Source organism: Barbus barbus, assembly GCF_936440315.1.
Source record: "Barbus barbus genome assembly, chromosome: 39".
Lineage (NCBI taxonomy): Eukaryota > Metazoa > Chordata > Actinopteri > Cypriniformes > Cyprinidae > Barbus > Barbus barbus.
This window is the reverse complement of record NC_136717.1, coordinates 20,719,655-20,742,287: the sequence shown is the minus strand read 5'-3', so window position 1 is coordinate 20,742,287 and position 22,633 is coordinate 20,719,655. Positions and strand designations below refer to the sequence as shown.

Genomic DNA, 22,633 nt, shown 5'->3' with positions numbered 1-22,633 from the left:
ATAGAGATGCAAACTGGTTATCTACTGATGGCAGTGAATATTTTATTTATTTTATTTATTTTTAAAATGTTTTTTTTTATTTTTTTTTTTATAAATATCCTGATACCAAAATTTCCCCCCCTCAAATTCTCTAAAAAAAAATATCAGTACAACAACAACAAAAAACTTATATGATGATATTTTGTGCATCCCTAATTAGTACTAGATGTTTGTTTATTGTTTATTAAATCATACATTTTTATTTATTTAGTAATTTACTGATTCTGCTAAATTAAAAAAACTACTTATTATTAGACTAATAACTGATATAGTCTAGCTATATTGTGCTTCCTTAATTTGTTCAAGACTGATTATTTGCCATTAACAGCCATTATGTTTTATTCATTTGTTATTAAATTATGTATTTGTTTATTTATTTATTTATTAAAATCTTTTAATTTCAACTGATAATTGGTGTAGTACTAATTTGTGTATGCCAAATTGGTACCATTTTCTTTTTTTATTCAATATATGAGCTGATATACAGTTAAATTGTTCCAATTTTCTCTTCACACTTTTTATTCAGGCTCAGACAAATAAACATTTCCAAGCTGCATTATCACATTTAATTCCAGTTTACTGTTAACAATTAGAAAACGTCCTTTTAAATTTTACAGTATGATGTATGAGTCACATTCATGCCTAGATCTTTTCTGAAAGGATGTTGTTTTTCTTTTCAGGAAAATTACAGCGAATAGGGTTTTCTGTTCTGTGCTCATACCTAAAAGTGCCCGGTTGTCTGTTTGTTTAGATTAGATCTAAATTGGCACAGAAAAGTCCATGTGTGTGGCATTCACATTTTGCCCCCCTGGAAACAAGCCCAGAGTCCCACAGTCACTACTGTCTCTCTGAAATGAACGTCTGTGGCGCCACGGCAGACTGACCATCCCGGCAGAAGTGGCAGAGGCTGAGGTTGCGTATGCATGTTTGAGCGAGCAGGGCTCACATAACCACATCCCCTCAGGGAGAGAGATGATAATCAAGGCTGGGAAAAAAAGAGGGCCATGACTCAGTAATAAACCCATTTCATCTGTTTAATTGCCTGGAAAATGCAGGGTTTCTCCGTTTTCTCTTTCCTGATCTTAAGTGCTCTTTATCATAAGGTTAAAGATGCTTCCGATAGTTGTGTAGGCAACTGCTGTCTTTAGTTTATGTCCTGTGCCTAATCCTCTACCTTTTCAATTAGCTAAGTGAGTTTTGTTATTAGCTCCAGCTCCGGACAGCAGCTTTCTGTAATTACAGAAGTGCCCGTGTGCACAGATGAGCCAGATTCGGATACAGTCGCGTTATAAAACATATGTATCTTTTACAAGTATTTTTCTGTCGTCACTGAAAGTGATTTACTGCACAAAGGAACAAGCGCAGTCGGTCAGAACGTGTTTGATGTTTAAATACAGTTCTGTGGAGTAGGATTTTGTGCCAGTTAGATTTGACTTTGGGATACAAGTGTAGCGAAACCAAACCACCGGCAAAATAAAAATGGTTTTGTGGCTTGACAAACTCAGAATAACGAGGAAGTTATGAGATTTATTGTCTTGTCACAGACACAATGAACATTGTGTTTTAAACTGTTGCGGCTCACGTGAAACTGATTTATGACTTGAGGCTTTAAATGGTGGTATTGTTAGTTGGGCTGTAAAAATGTGTGATGCACCAATGAAAATTCTGTACATTCATTACAGAATTAAATAATGGACTATAAAAATGATTTTAAATGGTAATAATAATATAAAAATGAATTGCGGTCATATTGTATTCACAGTATGAAATCTACCACATCTAGACAGTGTTGTTGTTCTTAAAGGAAGTAAAACTATAACTTATGATAAAATGTTTGTTTTTGTTAATTTAAATAAAGCTGTAATGTAATAAAATATAAATATTACATAACAAAATAGACATGTTTTCTTGCTAAAGTTGCTAAAACTGAAATAAAAAATAATATAACAATTAGTGCTGTCAAACGATTAATCCAAATAAACCAAAATAAAAGTTTTTTTCCATAATATATGTTTGTATACTGTGTATATTTATTATTTATTATGTATATATAAATGCATGTATATTTTCAAGAAAAATATCATGTTTACAGTATATATTACATTTATATATAATATAAAATATAAAAATGAGTATCTAAATGTAAATATTTTCTAAATATATACTGTATGTGTGTGTATTTATATATACACATAATAAATATACACAGTACACATACATATATGTAATGTAAACAAAAACTTTTATTTTGGATGCGATTAATTGTTTGACAGCAATAATAAAAATACAAAAATTAAAAAGCAATAAAAATATTTTAACAATTAATAAACATGTCAAAGCACATAACAAAATTGCTAAAAAAATTAAAGTTAAAATGAAAACATTAAATAGATAACTTAAAATATTAATAAACTCTATACTACTACTTATACTTATAATACTACTTCATAAATAATACTAAAATAGCACTGTATCCTGATCACTAATCTACTTAAAACTCAAATATAACATTTAGCTTTGTACCTTCAGCGTGTTTTTGAACAAAATAATCATATCGGAAGCAAATCATGACCAAAGTTCATTTCATGTGTTGAATCATCTAGCAAAGAATTATTATTTGTATTGTTTACTTGGGTTATTTTCTTAGAAAAGAAAATTTGTCGGCGTCAGTGTTACTTCTTATCAGTGACTAGATGTATATAGCGGGCAATCAAGTTGTGCACTGTACTGTAATCCTGATGTATGTGTATGCTTTGTGTCATAAAGGTTCTCGATCCAGAGCTGGAAGTGGCTGATCATGCTTTTCCTCCATCTTCCATTCAATCATCCACACTTAAAATTCAGGTAAAATTCTTTGTAAATCGCTTTTTAATATATATATGCTTTTCTTCCTTTCTTGAGTAAACGTCAGCATCTGACAGCACATCTAGAAATGCAAAAGTTTTTTTAATTGACGCTGAAACTGTTCAGGTGGACGTGACATTACAGGAAGTGATTGTTTTACAAGAGTGTCATTTTTATGTGTGCTGCAGGATAAGGAGATCCGCGGTGTCTTCCTGTGGCTGTTCGCACAGCTCTTTCAGGGCTATCGATGGTGTCTGCATATAATTCGCATCCACCCTGAACCCGTTATACGCTTCCATAAGGTACTAAAGAGCTCTAAAATTTAATTTCACACACAACCGCTAAAGCAAAGTCATAGACAGGCCTTTAAAGCTTGTTGTTTTCTCTCCAGGCTGCATTTTTGGGGCAGAGAACACTATCTGAGGATGACTTCCTGATGAAGGTGCTGGACGGCATGGCCTTCGCTGGGCTCGTGTCTGAGCGGGGTCCTCCGTACCGAGCCACAGACCTGTTTGACGATGTAAGTCATAGGTGTTGGATGGATATAGCTGACAGCCTATAGGAAATTGAGAAGGATGACTTCTTTTTGAGTTTATCAAGCTTTCTGATCTTTTCTCTCTTATTTCCTTTCATCGTAGCTCATAGCAAATCAGGTGGAGCGCATTCGACAGGAGACAGGAGATCCTCACAAAGTGATGAAGCATGTTAAGGAGCTGGCTGAGCATCTTTTCAAAAATGTATGTTTAATTCATGTGTCTTATCAGTTGTGTCACATGATTAGTTGACACAACCTTTCCACATCAAAATTGGGTATTTAAAATACAAGTGAAGATCCTGGAACTTCTACTGTTATTTTTTCCCCCAAACTTTTATTTTTAACTAAAATAAAGAGTATTTGAGTTTATCAAATACTCAGTTATAAACCGATCTTAATTTTTTGTTCTGTTGTCTAACTCTCACTTAAAGGGATAGTTCACCCAAAAATGAAAATCTATCATCTTTTACTCATGTTGTTCCAAATCTGTATGGCTTGCTTTCTTCTGTGGAATAAAAAAAGATTTTTGGTAACTAAACAGCTTCTGTTCCCATTGACTTCTATGTTATTGACAAAAAATACAGTAGAAGTCCGTTGGAACTGAAACCAACCATTTAGCATTCTTAAAAATATCTACTTGAATCGACTTTTGTCATACGGGTATGGTATGACATGAGGAAGAGTAAATAATCACCTAGTTTTTGTTTTTGTGTGGGCTGTTGCTTTAATGTTAATCTTTGAAAACATTAAGGTCACATTTTATTTTAAGGTCCAATTCTTGCTATTAACAAATCATTAACTACGACTTTTGCCTCAATAAACTCCTAATTTGCTGCTTATAAATAGTAAGCTAGTTGTTAAGGTCAGGTATTGGGTAGGATTAGGGATGTAAAATATGGTCATGCAGAGTTTGTGCTTTGTAAGTATTAACAAACAGCTCATATGTTAATAATTGGTCCCTATACTAAAGTGGTACCAGCATTAATTTAGCAGTTTAATGTAATTTTTTTTAGCAAATCTCAAAATAAAAATACATTTTCCATAGGTAGATCACAATGTTGTGATGTCTAAATGAATTAGCAAATTTAAAATTAAACTTTAAACTTCTATTGAGTGCTATTCTTTTTAAAATGTAAATGCATTTATTAAATTATATTATAGCATTGTAATAAAAAGAAAATATATGATAATATTTGTTCATCCCGATTTTCCATAATTTTGTTTGTAATTTTGTGTCTAAACACAAATTGTCTCTCCATTTTTTTTTTTTTTTTCAAAGGAAAACCCATACCCAGCAGTAACCATGCATGGAGTTCAGAGAACAGCTGAAAGCGCACAACACCGGCTCCCACAGACCTCTTTCCCACAGCTGGACGAGGTCACCGTGCAGCTCTTTATAGACCACGCAGCGGCAAAGCTCAAATCTGCCCCACCTGTGGTTAAGGCCGAACTGAAGGGCCTGGTCCCGACAGGACCTCCACTGGGTGAGATTGTAATTCTGATGTACAGGGCCCTATGATTTCCGTGATGTGAAAAAAAATATGGATGGAATCGCGGAATCCAGTCATAAAAATGGAATTTACTGTAAAACGTGGAATGTCATGGAATGTGCCAAATTTTAGATGGATAAATTAAAAGTAGTATGACCAAGTATGGTCACCCATACCCAGATTTTGTGCTCTGCATTTAACCCATCCAAGTACACACGCGCACCGTGAACACACACCCAGAGCAGTGGGCAGCCATATTGCTGCGGGGTTCGGTGCCTTGCTCAAGGGTCTCACCTGTCGTGGTATTGAGGGTGGAAGAGGGCACTGGTTATTCATTCTCCCCACCGACAATCCCTGCCGGACCGGAGACTCGAACCCTCGACCTTCGGGTTACAAGTTCGACACTCTATCCATTAGGCCACAACTGCCCCTAATGAATGGCGCAGACGCACGGTTTCGTTTACTACACACATAGCGAAGCGCGCATGACGCTCTTAGCGTTTTTAGCCTCTGCCGCCTCAATATATAAAAACATGAACATGATCTCTAGAACTGCTCTGGGAGTCACTTAATGAGGATTTTACCCTTTCTTTTGAGAAAAAACCATCGTCATGTCATATAAACAGAGAAACTTAAGTTAAGGTCTTCACAACAAGCCATCATAATAAAGGTTTGGTTTAACTTGAAGAAACTGTGACAGAAATATATTACTTAATGTAATGACAGTACTACTACTACTATTACAATTATTAAACCGTTATTTTGAAAATTATTTACCAGAATTGATTTCCCAGAAAAATTTAAACACACTCAGGATTTGTGGAGAAAAGAATAAATACGTTTTTTATTAAATCAATTATTTAGAGATGCTTTTGATTATAAAAAATTAATGAAACCATTAAAATGGAATCCAGAAATGTAATGGAAAACACAAAATTTGTTAAAAATGAAACTGAATTTGAGAAGAAAAAAAACATTTCATAGAGCCTTAAATGTAATTTTTATTAAACTTATAAATTGCTGTTAAATTGTGTAATTTTCATGATTTGAATTAATTAGACATGCTTTTTGATTAATACAATTCTAGACAGAGTCAAGAAAAGTAAAATGGAGGGGAAAAAAACAGAATCCAGAAAAATTATATTTTTGGAAAAAATGTAATTTGGGAAAAATTAAAACTTTTTTTCCTATGGCCCAAGATGTAGCCTCCTGTGCTCAAATATAACATTCATATAAACTTGTCATACTCTAACTGATGTGTACACAACTTTCTGCTGATCTTCATAATCTTCATGTTTTTATCTCTCTGGCTTGTTTCTAGGTGACATAGTGGACAGGAATGGGAATGTTCTGGCCAACAGCGCCAGGAGGTTAGAGGTAGTCAGGAACTGCATCACATACATTTTCGACAACAAGATGCTGGAAGCCAAGAAGGTACTCACCTCTTATTTATGCTTTTCTGTTAAACATAACCCAGATTCATGGGGGCTGTTTCTGCTAAAGCATTTATGATCTCAAATGAGTGTATTTTTGTGTGTATGGGAGTGTTTTAACTTGTTTGTGTGTCTGCAGTTAATGCCGGCAGTGTTACGGGCTCTGAAAGGGCGGGCGGCACGCGTCTGTCTGACCCAGGAGCTCAACCTGCACGTGCTGCAGAACAGGGCCGTTCTAGATGACCAACAGTTTGACTACATCGTCCGCATGTTGAACTGCACCCTGCAGGTAAAACACAGGACTGTCTTCTTTCAAGCAATCAGAGTGTTTATGAGAATGTTGTGCTGCAATAAGGAAGTGGAAAATATGATGTTTTGGTTTAGTTTATGATTGCTGTTGATTTATGTTATCATCAGATACCTCCATTTTTTTTATGCTATAAAAATATGCAATTTTTATTTTCAGGATTGCTCACATATGGATGAACATGGTATTGCTGCTGCCCTGCTGCCATTGGTCACCGCCTTCTGTCGGGTGAGTGAAGATGTGAATGAGTATTTGTGGGTGTACTATATTTTTTTCTAGAAGCACAATGTGTGTGTGTGTATGTATATATGTATATGTATATGTATATGTAATTATTTTGCAGTATTGGGGTTGGTGCTTCGCTTTAATCTAAGTGGAGTTTAAATAAGTTCAATTCAAATAAATATTTCATGTATGGCTTATTTTGTGGTAATGAATGGCTATGTGGACGTATTTTGCTGATTTGAGAAGTTCAATAATGATTATTGATTGCATATCTCTTGTAATAAAGTACTGGATAAAGGGTGGATTTTCTCTGAGTTCAGCGTGTGAAATTTCCAGCATCTGTTTTTGTTACAGAAACTGGGTGGAGGCATCACCCAATTCGCCTACAGCTGCGTTCAAGAGCACATGGTGTGGACGAACATGCAGTTCTGGGAGGCCATGTTTTACAGCGATGTTCAGAAACACATCCGGGCCCTATACCTGGAGAACGGCGAGGAGGGAGACACATCCGGCCCTGTAAATTATTTAATTTTATTTCGCTTTATTTTATTTTAAGCGTATTAGAAAGATTTCTGAAGTATCATGTGACTCTGAAGACTGGAGTAATGATGCTGAAAATTCAGCTTTGATCACAGGAATAAATTACATTCTAAAGTATATTAAAATAGAAAAGTTATTTTAAGTGAAGTAATATTTTACTATATGACCATTTTTGCTGTATTATTTCAAAAACATCTTACCAGCACCAAACTTTTGAACTTAAGTTTATGTTCTTTGTTTTAAAAAACAAAAAACGGATGTATAAAAGATTTTTTTTTTTTTTTTTTTTACTGCTACACTTTGCATTTGACCTTTGACCTCTGCCTCTTTCAGGATGGGGATGGCGTTGGGGGTCAGAAGCAGCTGATTGCACTGGAGTTGGCATCTGAGCAGAGTCGCTTGTGGCCCATGCTAAGCAAAGAGCAGCAGCAGGAGCGCGTTCAGAAGGAAGAGAGTACGGTTTTCAGTCAGGCCATCCACTATGCCAACCGCATGAGCTACCTGCTGCTGCCACTCGACACCAGCAAGAACCGCCTGCTCCGTAACACCGGCCTGGGAGATGTGGAGAGCGTCAGCAACAGCTACGTCACCAACAGGTGTGTGCTGCTGTGTGTGGGCACAAAAACACATGGTTTGATAAAAGGCAATGCAATGCAATGCTATAAAAAGTTAAATTAAATAAAATAAAGTAAAAGAAATAATTGACCACTAATTTAGATTTTTGTTCGTTCAGTATTGCGGGCAGCATGGCAGAAAGCTACGACACAGAGAGCGGCTTTGAGGATGCTGAGAGCTCGGATGTTGCGAACTCTGTCGTTCGGTTCATCAACCGCTTTGTTGATAAAGTGTGCAATGAGAGCGGCGTGACCAACGAACACCTAAAGTCCCTTCACACAATGATACCCGGTAAAATTCTAGAGATTTAACCTGACATAGAAGCCATCAGAGTGTGTATGCATAGTGCAGAATTTGTCTAATTCGAAGTATTCTAATGTTTTAAATGTTAGTATGCTATGTCGTTTGTCTTTTAGACATCGTTCAGATGCACATCGAGACTTTGGATGCGGTTCACAGGGAGAGCAAACGACTACCGCCCATCCAAAAGGTAACCAACTCATTGTTTTATGCTCTGATGGGCAGGAAATGCAGTGTAGAAAACCAGGCAGATCCACTCACATCCCACTTCAGCCCCTCCACCCATGAGTCAGAGTGCATCGGCAGGTACGTTTGCGTGACCGCACTGCCTCACTGACCGTGGCCTGAGTGATGCATGCTGGTCTTATTGGCCTGCTGTTTTGAGCACACTTTAGTCTGACATTCTGCTGTGCTTTCCTTTAACACAAAGGTTTGATTTTATCAAGGATCTTGGTATATTATCATAACGCCCTAGCAAAGCCTTCATGGTTTATTTCATGTTTTGACATGAGTTTATCGTAGACATTTCCATTGTATTGCACAATCCGCTTGTTCCTATATATAATCTCAGGACAGTCTTAAAGGGATAGTTCACCCTAAAATTAAAATGATCTTCATTTACTTCACACTTATGTCATTCCAAACATTGAATTAAATTGAATTTTGTTTATTTTATTTTATTTTTGCGTTTACTCTCCCTCATGTCGTTTTAGATATGTTTGGCTCTCTTTTAATTCATTATTTAAAAAAAAAAAAAAAATTTATTCACCTTAATTAAATAAAAAATCATCTTCACCCTAAAATTATTAGTTCACCCTAAAATGAAAGTTATATTTATTTATTCGTGCTCATTTCCTTTCAAACATTTTATAATTTTTTTTATAAATTATCTTCATTTACGCTTCCTTGTGTCATTCCAGATATATTTGACTTCATTTCTTTTAAGTAATTATTTTAGTATTTAAAAAATATATATATTCACCTAAAATTAAATGAAAATTATCTTCACCCTAAAATGAAAGTTATATTTATTTATTCGTGCTCATGTCCTTCCAAACATATTTTATTTTATTTTATTTTATCATGGTATATAAATTATTTTGATTTACACACCCTCATGTCATTCCACATCTGGTTGACTTCATTTTATTTAATTATTTGCTTCTTTATTTATATTTTATTTATTTACTGTCATTGTATAGAAAAGAACACCTGCTAAATAAACTACTACTATTGTTTTCCATGGAAGAAAGGAAGTCAAATGGGTTTGGTACAACATGAGCAAATTTACTCATCTTGAACTACTCATTTAAGCATAATGGCAGAACAGTGCAGTGAAGTGTGATAAAGACCTTGCCGTGTTTTTGACTCTATTTTCACTCTACTGAGTTCTAAAGAAAAGTACTCTGTGCTGGAGAAGCAGTCATGCATCTTTCATCACTCAATGCCTAGCAACCAGTGCTGTCACGGGACGCCAGCATTGAACACTTTCCCAAGAAATCAAACAAGAGAGTGTGAATGGAGCCCACCTGCTGTACAGCGATCACTTCCCATCACAAGAACACATTTCTCTGGAAGACAGTAGATGCTCGTGAGCACTGAATGTGATGAAACGTGCTCTTGCATAAGCGTCTAGAGTGTTTGGGTATAGATGGAGAAATTGGCTTCGCTTCATGGTTTTTTTTGACTCGTAATGCATTTGTTTATTTGGGGAAAAAAGCTCAGTGGCATAAACATAGGCTATTTTTCCCAGATGAAAATGTTGCTTCTGGCATTTCTGGACATATGAAATTAAATTTCGAAGAACTGTGAGAGAGAATACACTTCTCCAAGTATCCCAGTCAACATGAAATTTAAGGTATTTCATTTTTTACAAAATTGTAATTAGATTAAAAAATGGTAATTTACATTTTAAAAAAATTAATTCAGGCAATTTATTAAAGTTAATTTAATAAAAAAAAAAATTGGACATTTGATTAAAGTAATTTAAGTTAAAGTAATTTGGCAGTTTTTATTAATACATTTTGCAATAATAGAAAATAATAATAATAATTTGATAACGAAGCATTGCGTTTGTGATCTCTTATGTAACATTCACATTTCATGATCTAATCAGTTCCCAGTGGATAAAATCAGCCACACTTGATTGAATATTCTGTTTTACTCTGAAATAAATCACATTACAAATTCAGTTTCATGTTGGCCTAAAGCTTTCTGAATTTGGTTCATTACACTAAAAGTGTGTTTACATGCTCAAGAAATGTCAAATTGACAGAGGAAATACACCTTTGCTGTGTGTTTTTGTGATGTGATTGATCAATTTCCTCCAGTTCTTGATCTCTTGAAGCATTCTGCATGTTTGCAATGAAGTGTGGTATGAATTTCATATTTGAGCAACGCATTCATTATATATACTGACTTTGCTTTCCCTGTCTCTCTGTTTCCTCTTTATTTTTCTCTTTCTGTCTCTCTGACTCCAGCCCAAGCTTTTGAGACCAACGCTGCTCCCCGGTGAGGAGTTTGTGATGGACGGCATGCGGGTGCACCTTATAGCAGACGGCCGAGAGGAAGCCACGGGCGCCATGGGTGGTCCGCCCCTGCTGCCCGCCGAGGGAGCCATCTTCCTTTCTAACTACCGCCTCATATTCAAGGGAACGCCTACCGACCCTCTCGGTATGCTCCTATTGGTCAAAAGTCATGCTTCTCACTGGGCTTGATTTGTGTAGTTGGTTAAAAGCAGATCACTTTGGTGGAGTCTCTGCAGTCGTGCCGTTTGGGATGCTGGTGGTCATGAATTATAGAAATTTCCTGCTTGTCTGAAGCAGTTTTCTCTCTAACTTGTGCTCACGCTGTGAAATTGAAAATGAAAATCAATGTGCCTGTTACACAAAAAGCCTTTTTGTAGGTGCATTAAATTTTGCCGTACGTGTTTTTATTGTGCAGTTGGAGAGCAAGTGGTCACCCGCTCCTTCCCCATCGCCTCCCTCACGAAAGAGAAGCGAATCACTGTTAATCTTCCCATGGATCAGTTAGTCCAGGAGGGTCTCCAGCTGCGTTCCTGCACCTTTCAGGTATTGGGTATCACTTGACCTTTCTCTGTTTCCTGTTTCTCCATAACTCACAATTAGGGATGGGTATCGTTAAGGTTTTAACGGTATTACTACTCTTACCGATACTGCTTATCGATCCGGTACTTTAACGGTATTCTTATCGGTACTTTTTGTTTTACTTTGTTTCTTTGTTCATATTCTTACAGTATCTTATCTTATGTATATAAAACACTAAAAATGCCTGCTCTTCATCAATTTGTAAATGCACCAGTGTGCAGGTATTTTTAGTGTTTTATATACATAAGATAAGATACAGTAACAACATGAACAAAGAAACAAAGTAAAACAAACTGACAAATACAATAAAACAAACACACAAACGAAATCAAATAAACAGTGCTTTCATTTTTCCATGAAGGTCTACTAATATTAATGTTCAGGTAAGTAATAGTTACAAAAGTAATCAAATGTAAATGAGCACTGCATAGTTTTCACTGTATGTACTGATAGATTTATGTTTATTAAAGCTATACCATTGTTCAGATTAAGAGCTGTGGGTGATTTTCTCTTTGCATTTTGTTCTTTGATTAACATTGATGGCTCAAGCTCCAGTCTGACACTTTAAGACAATATACTGACACGCATCGGATTTTCTCCCAACTGGTTTCGACCACTTAAAACATAAAAGTGAAGACTCTCATAACCGGCCATTTTGACACATTGTGTGTGTATTTTTTGGCATATTTTTGTGTGTTATTTCGACGCGCCCGAAGCTCAGTGTACTTTGCTTGTCCGTTTTGGAGCACGCTGCCGCGCAGGCACACGCGCGCACACACATTTCAGCCTGGGGAACAGCATGAACAGCTGAACACCTCTGGTGTGACTTTAAATGCATACCTTGAGCCAAAAACTCACAAAAAATGGGTACAGTCATTTTAGACACGTCCAAAACTGTTGCAACAGAGATGGAAATACAATTTTTAAATACATGAATTATGCTTCTATCTTTGTTGCCACAGTTTTATTAGTGCCTTTTTCTGTTCTAAGGAAGGGGGTGTCCTTATAGTGTCTGTACAAGTCATTGGTGTTTGGTGATGAGGTCTGCATTTAAAGTCACACCAGAGGTGTTCAGCTGGGATCAGGACTTGGCTTTCTGCAGACCAGCCAAGTTCTTCCACACTGACTGAATCAATCATGTCTTTTTGAACCGTGCCTTATACACAGAGGCACTGTCATGTTAGAATAGAAAAGGGTCCTGTCCAAACTGTTGCTATAAAATTAGAAGCACACAATTCCGTAGAATATCATTATTTGCTTAAACATTAAGATTTGTACTCATAGAAATGACTAAAGTAGTCAAACATGTTCATTAGAAGGGGGTGACCCAATACTAATATATATGTATATATGTGTGTGTATATATAGATGTATATGTGTGTGTGTATATATGTGAAGCTTGTTTTTAAAATGGATTTTTGGATTGGAATTGGATTGTTTGGATGTCAACATTTCGAGACAAAAAAAGACCAAAACAAAAAACCTGTATCTGACTTGTGTGATGGGTTTTGGTGGAAAATAATTGCTTGTGAATATTTTACTTGGCTATATTTGTGATATAGTAACATGAGAATTGATCAAAACCCCTTCCTGTTCAGTTAATACAGACTAGTATTATATTATATATTAATTAAATCTTTTTTATTTTTTTTATTTTTTTTTATATTTATTTATTTCTTGTTTTTAAGGTGGATATTGAGTATTGTTTAGAAGCCCCCCAAAAAAAACATTTAGAGAGTGACCAAAAAAAAAAAAACCTGTATCTGACTTGATGGGTTTTGGTTAAAAAAATGAATGCAAATATTTTATTTTGAATATTTGTTGTTTAGAAGCATTGAAAATGTATGAAGCCTTTACTCTTTACCAATTATTAAAAAAAATTCTCTCTTGGTAGCTGATGAAGATCGGCTTTGATGAGGAGGTGGCGTCAGATCTCGCGGAGGTGTTCAGGAAGCACATGCATAAGCTCAGATACCCACAGCACGTCCAGGGCACGTTTGCCTTCACCGTGGGTCAGTCTGCAAAGCTGGCGGTGGAGCACAAGACCAAGGGCAAGAACCAGTCTCTAAGGTAAGAACTCAATGGATGCTGACCTTCCTCTTTAAATGTGTTTGTCAAGAGATTGTGTAACACGGCTCCCAGTAGACCATTTCAGTTTTTCCACCCTTTTTCTGTCTCACACACACATGCAGTTTCTTTCCCGATCCAGCCTCTTCCTGTTTGGGTCATGTGTCTCAGTAGCACTGGTTAAAAACCAAGAGAGAGGGGAAAGAAATAGCGTGTGGTGGCGCTGACAAGCAGTAAATTATTCAGCAGTGGAAATTGCAAAGGCTCCTACGTTAAGATCCTGCATTAGCAGCAAATGGGTGTCATGGCAAACTCAGATGCGGTTCTGTTTTACGCCGCTCTTGAGGGCAGGACCAATCCTCTTCAATCGCTTTTGAGAGCAGCTTTTAACGTTTTTGAAAAATACACCATGACAACAGCTCAGACACTCGCTCATTTAAATGGCGAGTCTTCCCTCTAGACTTGGAAAGTGCTTGATACTTGCACACAAACATGATTCATGTGAATTTTCATATTATAAAACATTTTATATTTGGTTCATTATTTTTATATTTAGCCTGAATATTAAGTAATAAGATATCTTGAGCTCATTATTCATACATATTTAAAATTAAGTACATGTGTATGAACAGTAAAAAGTGTGTGTGTGTGTGTGTAAATGTATATTATCTCGCGAAATATGCATATAAGTCTTAAAACATAACATAAATCTGATTTTTCAAGTGATTAAAATATTTGATTCTTCTAGAACGCTGTCTAAAAACCTTGTTAAAACCGCAAAGAGGACCATTGGGCGTCAGAATGTAACCCGGAAGAAGTATTCTCCACCAACCTGGGAAAACCGCAGCAGTTTACAGTCAGAGATGGATGAGGATGAGATCTCTGGTAAGAAAAGCACAAAAACACACATTTCCAACTGATAGACTGATGTTTGCAATGGCTGATATGTAATTATGTAATATAATGCAACTTCTCTGACTGAGCAGTGTCTGAAGAGCCGGACCAGAGTTCGCTCACGCTCTCCTCCACCATCCGCTCGTCAGACCGGCAGACCATGAGTAACGTGGTCGAGCGGGCCTGCTGTCGGGACTACCAACGGCTGGGACTGGGAACGCTCAGCAACAGCCTGACCCGCTCCAAAAACGAGCCCTTCCGGATCTCCACCGTCAACCGGATGTACACGGTCTGCCGAAGGTGAGTTCCAGAACTCGCAGAAACAAAAATTCAGTCACTGCTAAACCATACCGTTAACATAGCAAGTGGCTGTCTGTTTGTGTTTCAGTTATCCAGGGTTACTGATCGTGCCTCAGAGCATCCCCGATTCCACCATCCAGCGCATCTGCCGCTGCTACCGGCAGAACCGCTTCCCTGTGGTGTGCTGGAGGAACTCGCGGACCAAAGCTGTGCTGCTGCGCTCGGCCGGCCTGCATGCTAAAGGCGTTGTGGGCTTCTTCAAATCACCCAATGCGCCCACTGCAGGTCAGAGCCAGAGGGAATTAAAAAAAAGTGATTGAAGCAGCTATTCTCTTTATAATTATATATAGTTATGTATTTAAAATTATTATATACATTTCCAATATCTTTTTATATTTTTCAATAAATATTTAAATGTAGAAATAAGTGTTATTTTAATGTGTGTGTGTGTATATATACACAATTATAGTACTTATTAATACTATGAATTGAACAAATTTTATTTTTATTATAATATATGAACTTTTATAATAGATTTTATTGTAATTATAAATGATTTATAATATTTTTCAGTTTTTATTTTAATTTTAGTTTACATTTTAGTAATTGTGTTAATATGCTTTTGTCATTAAAAAAATATATTAAGCTTTATTTTTATTTTGCTTTGCTTTTTTTTTAATTTTAGTAGTTCAACTTAAAGTTGTTCACCTAATATTTTATTTTATATTTTAGGATTCTTTTAATTAGCAAGAACTATTTTTATAATTTTAGTTAACTATAACAAAACTGGTAAATATATCTATTTATTATATCCAGCCATGCTTTTTGCAGACACTTTTATACGTTTTATTAGTTGATTAAGCCCAGTTCTCTAACCACTAGGCCACATAAAGCAGATCAGAACAGAACAGAAGAGATCAACCAGAGCATATTTATGGTATAAAACAAAAAGTAAATGTGTGTGTTTGGTTTCAGGCCCGTCACAGGCTGACTCCACCAGCCTGGAGCAAGAGAAGTATCTGCAGGCCATCATCAGCTCCATGCCCTCATACAGCGAGGCCAGCGGGAGGAACACGCTTAGTGGCTTCACCTCCTCACACATGAGCAACTCAGGTTAGGGTTAACCTTTAACCCTGACCTTACTTAACCCTAACCATACTAATCCTCCCAGACAATGTCAATTAGGTATACCTTAACAATTCACTTGTGATATTCACCCCCTAATGTGTTGTGTGTGTGTCATTTTTGGGCCTCAGACTCATCGGACAAGCTGAGGCAGCCTAAAATAGGAGCTTTAATGAAACAAGTCATGGGGACTAAAGAGGACGTGCCAGGAACCTTCAGTCGAGGAGGTGAGAGTATGTTTTTAAGATCCTCACAAGTTAACCCGCCATCCATTCCTCTGTTCCCAACCATTTATTAAGTTCTTTATTCAACTATAATTTTTGACATCCAATCCCATATGGCAGAGGAAATCATTGTGTGAATTTTAATTTTTTTGGCATTGGCTTATTATTGGCTGCCCAATTTTGTTTGCTGATAGTAATGGGCATTTTTATGTCATCTGACCTTAGCGCTGGGTCAGAGGGCGAGGGTCATCTCCCTCTCTCAGCCTAGAGTTTCTGTCAAGGCCCGCAACTCGCCTAGAGGTACAGTAGGCCCGCCCCTGCTCTCAAATCTAACCAATCAAATCTCTCGACAACGACGCCAGCGAGTTTGAGCACTAAGTGTCGATGTAATGTTGTCATCCTCTTTACCTGTACTAATTAATCATTGACCACCATGTCTTTTTGATTTATTTGTATTGTGTGTGAGGATGTGATACGCATCTCATTGCATGTGATCCACCAAATTGTCATTGTCTTATTTGTCTGGTGTTTGTAGAAATCACAAATTCTCTATGCCAGTCCCCAAATAAACATGCAAATTCACACACAAATCATTCCACAAAGCAGAATTAATTGCTCGTTCTACATCAGTGAATGATTCTCATTGTTCTTTGTGTTTCCCAGGAAAATGGGGCAGTATTCGTGGTAGTGGGCGGCTCAGCACGTATAACCCTGATGTGGGGAACAGACTGGCTGGGAAAGAGTCCCCCCAGCCTAATGGAGGCCCATCCGAGACCTATTTCCTTCGCCAACAGAGAGCGTACCTCTACATCATTGGAGACAAGTCCCAGCTCAAGGTTATTAGCTTAAATACTTAAACTTTCGTACGAATATGGCAACTTGTGACAACTTGAATTGCAATATTAGTTGATTTTCAAGACCTGTTACCAGAACTATCACGTGATTGATTTCTATCATTTTAAGGTCTAATGAGATAATGGTGACGATTATCATTTTATTTAAATCAATCAAAGCTAAGCCCTTAGTCTTCTTGTTGTGGTCAGGGTGGAAAGCAGGACTCCTTCCAGCAGTGGGAGGTGGTGCCTATCGAGGTCTTTGATGTACGGCAGGTGAAGAACAGTTTCAAGAAGCTGATGAAAGCCTGTGTGCCTTCCGCACCCAACACTGAACCAAACACAAACATGACCTTTCACCGCTGCCTGGAGGAATCGGAGTGGATGAATCTGGTACTTTACCCCTTTTCCCCTTTTATTTGGGTTAATTTAACACTTAAAAATACAGTGTATTGGTCAGTTGGTTCTACAATTTTTGATGTTCTTGATGTTTGTGTCCCATAGCTTCACAAGGTTCTACAGGTGTCCGTTCTTGTTGTGGAACTCCTGGACACCGGTTCCTCCGTCATGATTAGTTTGGAAGACGGCTGGGATGTCACAACACAGGTAGGATAAACACCTAAACATGCATGAGCTGTGTCTGCCATCAATTTTGTTTGTCCATGTCTGCATTAATGCTGTGTTGGATGTAGGTGGTGACCCTTGTGCAACTTCTGTCGGATCCGTACTACCGAACGATTGATGGTTTCAGGCTGCTTGTGGAGAAAGAGTGGTTGTCGTTCGGTCATCGATTCAGCCACCGCGGAGCCCAGACACTTGCCAGCCAGAGCAGTGGATTCACGCCTGTCTTCCTACAGTTCCTCGACTGTGTGCACCAGGTATGTGTACTGGTGGCTGTCCGATATAGGTTTTCCAGTGGGTGGCACCAATAATCAGAGAGCAGAGTTGCTGATAATGTTCTCAACCTGCCCCATATTTGCTGGTTGGGAAATCACTGTAACTTTCAGTAAATGTACATGCACATGCATTTGTGATGTATCTACGTATTTTAAGTTTTTTTTTTTTTTTATAACTCTTTCATGTTTCACCATTTTCTTTATGCACTCAAATGCATGATGGATGATCTATTTCTGGAAAATTCTTATCTTGTTCATCGTAAAACTTAGATCTGCTGTTTTGTTGGGTGTTGATAAGGAGCGATCACCACTTTCTCGGAAGGTCTTGTCCAAAGAAAAGAATAAACCTTATATGATTGGTGATCGTATGAGCAGGTACAGAAAGGCAGCTTGTGAATTAGGGCTGCACGATATATCACAATGTGCACATCCGTGATAGTCTCATCGCAGGATGTGCGTTTTTTGGTATACTGATCGTTATATTTTTATTGATTATTTGTGCGACAGCTGTTGCGTTGCTCCTCCCCACGCCGCTCTGTCTACTCTGGACGCGACAAAGCGACTGTTGCAAATCCTTTGAACTTTGTGTCAGTGTAGACGACATCACTGATTATAATGGGTCCTATAGTATTTTGCCGTGCCACTCGTGTCCAGTGTAGACACATTGAGCCACGTAGATGCAGGTGAACACTGAATTCCGTTCACTTCCATGTCCATTTGTGCCTGAAATGACACATACGTGCACGTCTCTGCAAGTATCCTTGTAAACACAGTTGCTTAGGTGAAGGTAAACAATTGATAAAGAAAATTGATAGTATAGGTTCACAGCAGTTGAATGTTAATCAAACAACAAAACACATAGAGAAAAATCACTTTTGTAGCTTTAACAGATTTTTTTTAGACATAATTTATATAGTGAAGACTATGCAGTGTTATTTTACGTTTTAATAATTCAACCAATATACCTGAATACTGTTAGACTTACCGGAAAAGCACTGTTTATTTATTTTATATCTTTGTTCTGTTATATTTATCTATGTTTGTAATTTATTTTACTATGCTGATTTACTCACCTACAAAATCACCCCAATCATTGATTTTTTTTCCCCCAAATAGAGCTTTTCAAGTCATCTGGTGTTTTTTTTTTTTTTCCCCATATCGCAATATATATAGCAGAAATACAAAATATCGCAAATAGTTTTTTTCCAATATTGTGTAGCCCTGTTGTGAATACATACACATATTTGTCCCAACTTCCTGCTTTTTCACTCTAAACGGACCACATCTTCAAAGATGAGATACCTTGCTATAACTCAGCTGGATTGCGCAAGCCTTATCTAGCTAATTTACCCTGAAGATAAGGACAGACTTTCTTTCTGCACAGTTTAAAGAATGAGATTGCTTAATAGTGGCATTTCGGAACAGTGAATCTGGATTTGACCAGAAATCAAAGATAATTGTTATCTCTTACACAATGAACTCAATTATGCTTCTAGAAATCCAGGAGAGCGTGTTTCTTATACGATGTCTTTCTCACTGATAAGGCAATTTGGAAGAAGAAAACTTGCCCTCTCTGTTCCTTTGAATTGGCATTTTTCCTAAACACTAGGGCTCCGCTTTACTATATAGGTGTCCCACAAGGTTCAGTCTCAGGCCCAGTTCTTTGTTTTTCATATAGTGTATTGAAGTATTCCGTTTTCTGCAGGCATTTTTCTAATTTTGTTTCAAAGTGCTTAGTTTATAATTGTAATTTTTATTTTTGTTATGCAACAACATGACTGGTAATTAATAACCTACCCCCCTTCGTTTTCTAGTAGAAGGCAATATGGAAAAAGATAACTTGCCCACTATTAAAATTGCTTTTATTTCACCACTTTGACTCTACTGTTTTTAAAAAACCTTCATAAAAACTGTTCTGATTTATCAAAATTCATAGAAATGATTTTCAGATTAACTGCTTAGTTGTCCCACAAGGTTCAGTCTTGGGCCCGTTTTTTGTCTCATATACTCTTTTATTAGCTCTGTCTTGTGGTGTTGGACCTATAAATCTAGTTATTAAAATCCCAATTTGTTTTCAGTAATCTCATTGGTTTTCGTCTAAATCTATGTTTAATGCTAGCAGATTTAATTAATTGTTCTAAGATCTGATAGATGATTCTTCCCTCTGCTCATTTTCCCAACAGATCCATCTGCAGTTCCCCATGGAGTTTGAGTTCAGTCAGTACTATCTGAAGTTCCTAGCCTACCACTACGTCTCCAACCGCTTCCGCACCTTCTTGCTGGACTCAGACTATGAGCGCATAGAGCTTGGTGAGTCTAAATTGCCTACCAAAAAATTAACCAACAACTGCATAACCTCAACTGTCAACATGACTCTCATAATGAGATTGTGATCGAATCTTCTTTGTTGTTATTGTACTCTCATTGTGTAATAATGTCAAAAGTCAAGCGATATATTACGGGAAGTTTCATGGTGCTTATTTATAGTATTCAATCACTGAACCCTGTTTGGCCCTATCCCAATGTATTGTCTGTGCAGGTGTCTTGTATGAGGAAAAAGGAGAGAGGAAGAACCCTCAGGTGTGCAAGTCTGTCTGGGATTACATTGACCGGCTCAACAAGAAGACTCCCATATTCTACAACTACATGTTTTCACCTGAGGAGGAGGAGGTAACTGTAATTTTGTTCTGACGTTCTTAGTTTAGTTTGAGAACATAGTTCGAAACAAAATGTGACTAAATGACTCTAGTGACCTCTGTTGGTTAGTGTGTGTAACTTTTCTTTCTTTTGTCTTGCAGGTCTTGAAGCCCTACAGTTTTATCTCCAACTTGAAGGTTTGGGACTTTTACACAGAGGAAACGCTTTCTGAGGGTCCGTCCTTTGACTGGGAATTAGTGCGTGGTCGGCCAGAGAAGCCACAGGAGGAAGCCAGTGATAGACAGGAGACGTCGGCCCCCAAGTCCCAGCGGAGGATCGTCTGGCCATGCTATGACAGCCTCAGTAAAATACTACCTGATGCCATCACCAAACTCTTGCAGGTGAGAAATAAAGCAGAAGTCGTAATTAAAATTAAATTGTCTTCATACATGAATGCTGATGACCTTCTTAATATATATTTATTCAGGATGTGCAGAACTTGGAAACTGACCTGGGACAACCTACGGAAAAATGGAAAGACACATGGGACAAGATTAAGACGGCCCAACGTGTTGAGTCCAGACTAGAGAGCAGGGTAAGAGACAAATTAACATCTTACCTTTATCTACAAATTACTAAAGGGATGGTGTAGTAATATTTAGTTCCTCTTTCTCCAGCACTCCTTCTCCAGCTCTCTGCTCATGTCATCTAATCTGAGTCACCAGCGGCGCTCTCAGGGTGTGTATCTGCAGGAGAGTGGGGTCGGCTCCTCCATCAACCTGGCACTGGACTGTGAGGTCAGCGCCACATCCACACCTGCAGCTGGTCGACCCAGTACCAGCACACTCTACAGCCAGTTCCAGAGCACTGAGAGCGAGAACAGGTCTGTGAACACAAAACAAATAGTTTTTTGGGCAATGACATTTTCAACTTTAGTTATGTTATTTTTTTTTTCTTTCTTTAAATTAAATTTCAGGTTAAAAGGTTAACATTTTATGAATGTATAATGGAAAGTGTAAAGTATATTATAAGCTATAAGTATATAGCTTTCCCCCCCAATTTTTAAAGGGGTCATATGATGCGATTTCAAGTTTTCCTTTCTCTTTGGAGTGTTGCAAGCTCTTTGTGCATAGATAAGATCCCTGAAGTTGCAAAGACTAAAGTATCAAAACCAAAGAGATATTCTTTATGAACATTAAGACTCGACCATGCCCTCCTAAAATGGCTCATTTAAACACGCCCACATGTCTACGTCACTATGTGGGAAGATTTGCAAAACACCGGCCAAACGTATACGCAATGAAAGAAGGCGAACCTATGATTCTCGCTGTAGTATTGTTGCAGCCGCCGGCGCTGTGTTTCCTTGTGAAAGCGAAAGTACTTTGTTTGGGCTTCCAAAAGAGGACACAACTAGAAATCAGTGGTTAAGTTGTATTTACAACACTGTTCCAGAACAGTTCAATGCAAATGTTAGAGTGTGTGCAGCGCATTTTGTGGAGGACTATTTTAAAATTATTTAGGATTATTTTTAAAATAGAAATATTTTAAAAAGCACACAACAAAATGACTAAAATTAAGTAAAATGAAAATTGAGTGCATAAATAATACTAAAATATTTTTTTAGTTTTACAAATGCGCACATTTTCTAAATATATTTTAGCATATATACAGTAATTATCATTTTTATATGAACTCAAAAACTATCTATCTTTAAAGAATTGCAGAATGCTCTTTACTATAGCTTTGATTGCTTGACGGTTAGAACATCTTTTGAATTAAAATGTAATAATTTTTCTTTCTTTTTGGATGTAGGAGCTTTGAGGGTATTTTATACAAAAGAGGCGCATTGCTGAAACCTTGGAAACCGCGCTGGTTTGTACTGGATAAGACAAAACACCAGGTACTTGCTGCACTGAAAACTTTGCTTTTGGAACTGTAATTGATTCGGTATACAAAGCTTGCATGTTATATGTTAAAATTAATTATTTTGCAATGTTTTTTCCTTGCAATATGTTTATTCCTTTTCTCTTTTTCCTAGTTGCGATACTATGAAACAAGGCAAGATAAAGAGTGTAAGGGAGTGATTGATCTAGCCGAAGTGGAATCTGTCACTCCAGGGACACCCACCATGGGAGCACCTAAAAACATAGACGACAAAGCCTTCTTTGATGTAAGACCTCTATAATCCCATCAGCGCATGTTGCATTATTTGTCCATGATTC

General features: G+C 37.2%; 1 protein-coding gene across 11 annotated transcripts in view; it reads left to right on the top strand.

Moving 5' to 3' along the window:
• The window catches only part of LOC306858756 (myotubularin-related protein 5-like), a 52,725-nt gene that overhangs the window by 28,048 nt on the left and 2,044 nt on the right, over positions 1-22,633 (top strand). For 4 of the 11 annotated variants that reach the window (XM_079399460.1, XM_079399458.1, XM_079399457.1 and 1 more), the window contains 32 exons: positions 2,806-2,883; positions 3,072-3,185; positions 3,275-3,403; positions 3,522-3,620; positions 4,698-4,902; positions 6,230-6,342; positions 6,481-6,630; positions 6,808-6,876; positions 7,228-7,389; positions 7,747-8,009; positions 8,147-8,319; positions 8,445-8,518; positions 10,809-11,001; positions 11,272-11,399; positions 13,330-13,505; positions 14,251-14,387; positions 14,489-14,696; positions 14,785-15,008; positions 15,672-15,809; positions 15,953-16,048; positions 16,271-16,345; positions 16,709-16,881; positions 17,089-17,271; positions 17,383-17,484; positions 17,571-17,756; positions 19,958-20,084; positions 20,314-20,444; positions 20,573-20,812; positions 20,899-21,006; positions 21,089-21,294; positions 22,224-22,311; positions 22,450-22,581. In XM_079399460.1, coding sequence (XP_079255586.1) covers positions 2,806-2,883; positions 3,072-3,185; positions 3,275-3,403; positions 3,522-3,620; positions 4,698-4,902; positions 6,230-6,342; positions 6,481-6,630; positions 6,808-6,876; positions 7,228-7,389; positions 7,747-8,009; positions 8,147-8,319; positions 8,445-8,518; positions 10,809-11,001; positions 11,272-11,399; positions 13,330-13,505; positions 14,251-14,387; positions 14,489-14,696; positions 14,785-15,008; positions 15,672-15,809; positions 15,953-16,048; positions 16,271-16,345; positions 16,709-16,881; positions 17,089-17,271; positions 17,383-17,484; positions 17,571-17,756; positions 19,958-20,084; positions 20,314-20,444; positions 20,573-20,812; positions 20,899-21,006; positions 21,089-21,294; positions 22,224-22,311; positions 22,450-22,581 — 4,680 coding nt within the window. The remainder of the gene's footprint in view (positions 1-2,805; positions 2,884-3,071; positions 3,186-3,274; positions 3,404-3,521; positions 3,621-4,697; positions 4,903-6,229; positions 6,343-6,480; positions 6,631-6,807; positions 6,877-7,227; positions 7,390-7,746; positions 8,010-8,146; positions 8,320-8,444; positions 8,519-10,808; positions 11,002-11,271; positions 11,400-13,329; positions 13,506-14,250; positions 14,388-14,488; positions 14,697-14,784; positions 15,009-15,671; positions 15,810-15,952; positions 16,049-16,270; positions 16,346-16,708; positions 16,882-17,088; positions 17,272-17,382; positions 17,485-17,570; positions 17,757-19,957; positions 20,085-20,313; positions 20,445-20,572; positions 20,813-20,898; positions 21,007-21,088; positions 21,295-22,223; positions 22,312-22,449; positions 22,582-22,633) is intronic. The other 7 variants (XM_079399455.1, XM_079399454.1, XM_079399456.1 and 4 more) reach the window with 3 other exon arrangements.